Source organism: Ceratotherium simum, chromosome 14, assembly GCF_057802395.1.
Source record: "Ceratotherium simum simum isolate JZ-2026a chromosome 14, ASM5780239v1, whole genome shotgun sequence".
Classification (NCBI taxonomy): Eukaryota; Metazoa; Chordata; class Mammalia; order Perissodactyla; family Rhinocerotidae; genus Ceratotherium; species Ceratotherium simum.
This window is the reverse complement of record NC_141913.1, coordinates 36,477,501-36,479,313: the sequence shown is the minus strand read 5'-3', so window position 1 is coordinate 36,479,313 and position 1,813 is coordinate 36,477,501. Positions and strand designations below refer to the sequence as shown.

General features: G+C 64.6%; 1 protein-coding gene across 1 annotated transcript in view; it reads left to right on the top strand.

Annotated features, from left to right (window-relative positions):
- Positions 1-350: 350 nt before the first annotated feature.
- The window catches only part of SKOR2 (SKI family transcriptional corepressor 2), a 33,578-nt gene continuing 32,115 nt past the window's right edge, over positions 351-1,813 (top strand). Inside the window, exon 1 of the mRNA XM_087438827.1 lies at positions 351-1,813. This exon is cut by the window's right edge and continues 1,132 nt beyond it. Within this exon, the coding sequence (XP_087294953.1) occupies positions 351-1,813 (1,463 nt within the window).

Sequence of the window (1,813 nt, the reverse complement as noted above, 5' to 3'; positions counted from 1 at the left end):
CTTCTATAAATCGGAGATAAGGTCTTGAGTTTCTTGGGAAGTGACTGGTTTTTTTTAACATATAGTTCATTTACTTTGGATGTTTAGAACAGGAAAAAAGTACTTCCAAATCTCTGCATTTCCAAAGAGCGAACTTGGAGAAAATGAGAGATAACTGCCTTGTGTCTGAAACTTGCCCAGTGATAATCATGTCTTAAGCAAAGCAAGAAAGTTATTATAATTCTTCAGTTAGCGACTCAACCCACCCCTCAGTTTTAGACTGAAAAGGCTCTAGTCAACGCTTTCTCCTTTCCCTTCCAGTCTCCCAGCCAGACCCGGAGGGCTCGGCCCGGGCTTTCGCGGTGGAGGAAATGGCTTCCAGCCCGCTGCCGGGGCCCAACGACATCCTGCTGGCATCGCCATCGAGCGCCTTCCAGCCAGACGCGCTGAGCCAGCCGCGGCCAGGTCACGCCAACCTCAAACCCAACCAGGTGGGCCAGGTGATCCTCTACGGCATTCCCATTGTGTCGTTGGTGATCGACGGGCAGGAGCGCCTGTGTCTGGCGCAGATCTCCAACACTCTCCTCAAGAACTTCAGCTACAACGAGATCCACAACCGCCGCGTGGCGCTGGGCATCACGTGTGTGCAGTGCACTCCGGTGCAGCTGGAGATCCTGCGGCGCGCCGGGGCCATGCCCATCTCGTCGCGCCGCTGCGGCATGATCACCAAGCGTGAGGCCGAGCGCTTGTGCAAGTCGTTCCTAGGCGAAAACAGGCCGCCCAAGCTGCCCGACAACTTCGCCTTCGACGTGTCGCACGAGTGCGCCTGGGGCTGCCGCGGCAGCTTCATCCCGGCGCGCTACAACAGCTCTCGCGCCAAGTGCATCAAATGCAGCTACTGTAACATGTACTTCTCGCCCAACAAGTTCATCTTCCACTCCCACCGCACGCCCGACGCCAAGTACACGCAGCCAGACGCAGCCAACTTCAACTCGTGGCGCCGTCATCTCAAGCTCACTGACAAGAGCCCCCAGGACGAGCTAGTCTTCGCCTGGGAGGACGTCAAGGCCATGTTCAACGGCGGTAGCCGCAAGCGCGCGCTGCCCCAGCCAGGCGCGCACCCCGCTTGCCACCCGCTCAGCTCAGTCAAGGCAGCCGCTGTGGCAGCGGCAGCTGCGGTGGCTGGAGGCGGGGGACTGCTGGGCCCGCACCTGCTGGGGGCGCCCCCGCCGCCGCCGCCGCCGCCACCCCTGACCGAGCTGGCGGGCGCGCCGCACGCCCATCACAAGCGGCCGCGCTTCGACGACGACGACGACTCACTGCAGGAGGCGGCCGTCGTGGCCGCCGCTAGCCTTTCGGCCGCCGCCGCCAGCCTCTCGGTGGCCGCAGCCTCGGGCGGCGCCGGGGCGGGCGGGGGTGGCGCCGGGGGCGGCTGCGTGACCGGCGTTGGCGCCGGCGCGGGCGCTGGCTCGGCCGCTGGCGCCAAAGGCCCACGCAGCTACCCGGTCATCCCGGTGCCCAGCAAGGGCTCGTTTGGGGGCATGCTACAGAAATTCCCGGGCTGCGGGGGCCTCTTCCCTCATCCTTACACCTTCCCGGCCGCAGCTGCTGCTTTCGGCTTGTGCCACAAGAAGGAGGACGCAAGCGCCGCCGCCGAGGCCCTAGGGGGTGCGGGCGGCGCGGGCGCTGCGCCTAAGGCCGGCCTGTCGGGCCTCTTCTGGCCCGCGGGCCGCAAGGACGCCTTCTACCCGCCCTTCTGCATGTTCTGGCCTCCGCGGACCCCAGGCGGCCTTCCCGTGCCCACCTACCTACAGCCCCCGCCGCAGCCGCCCTC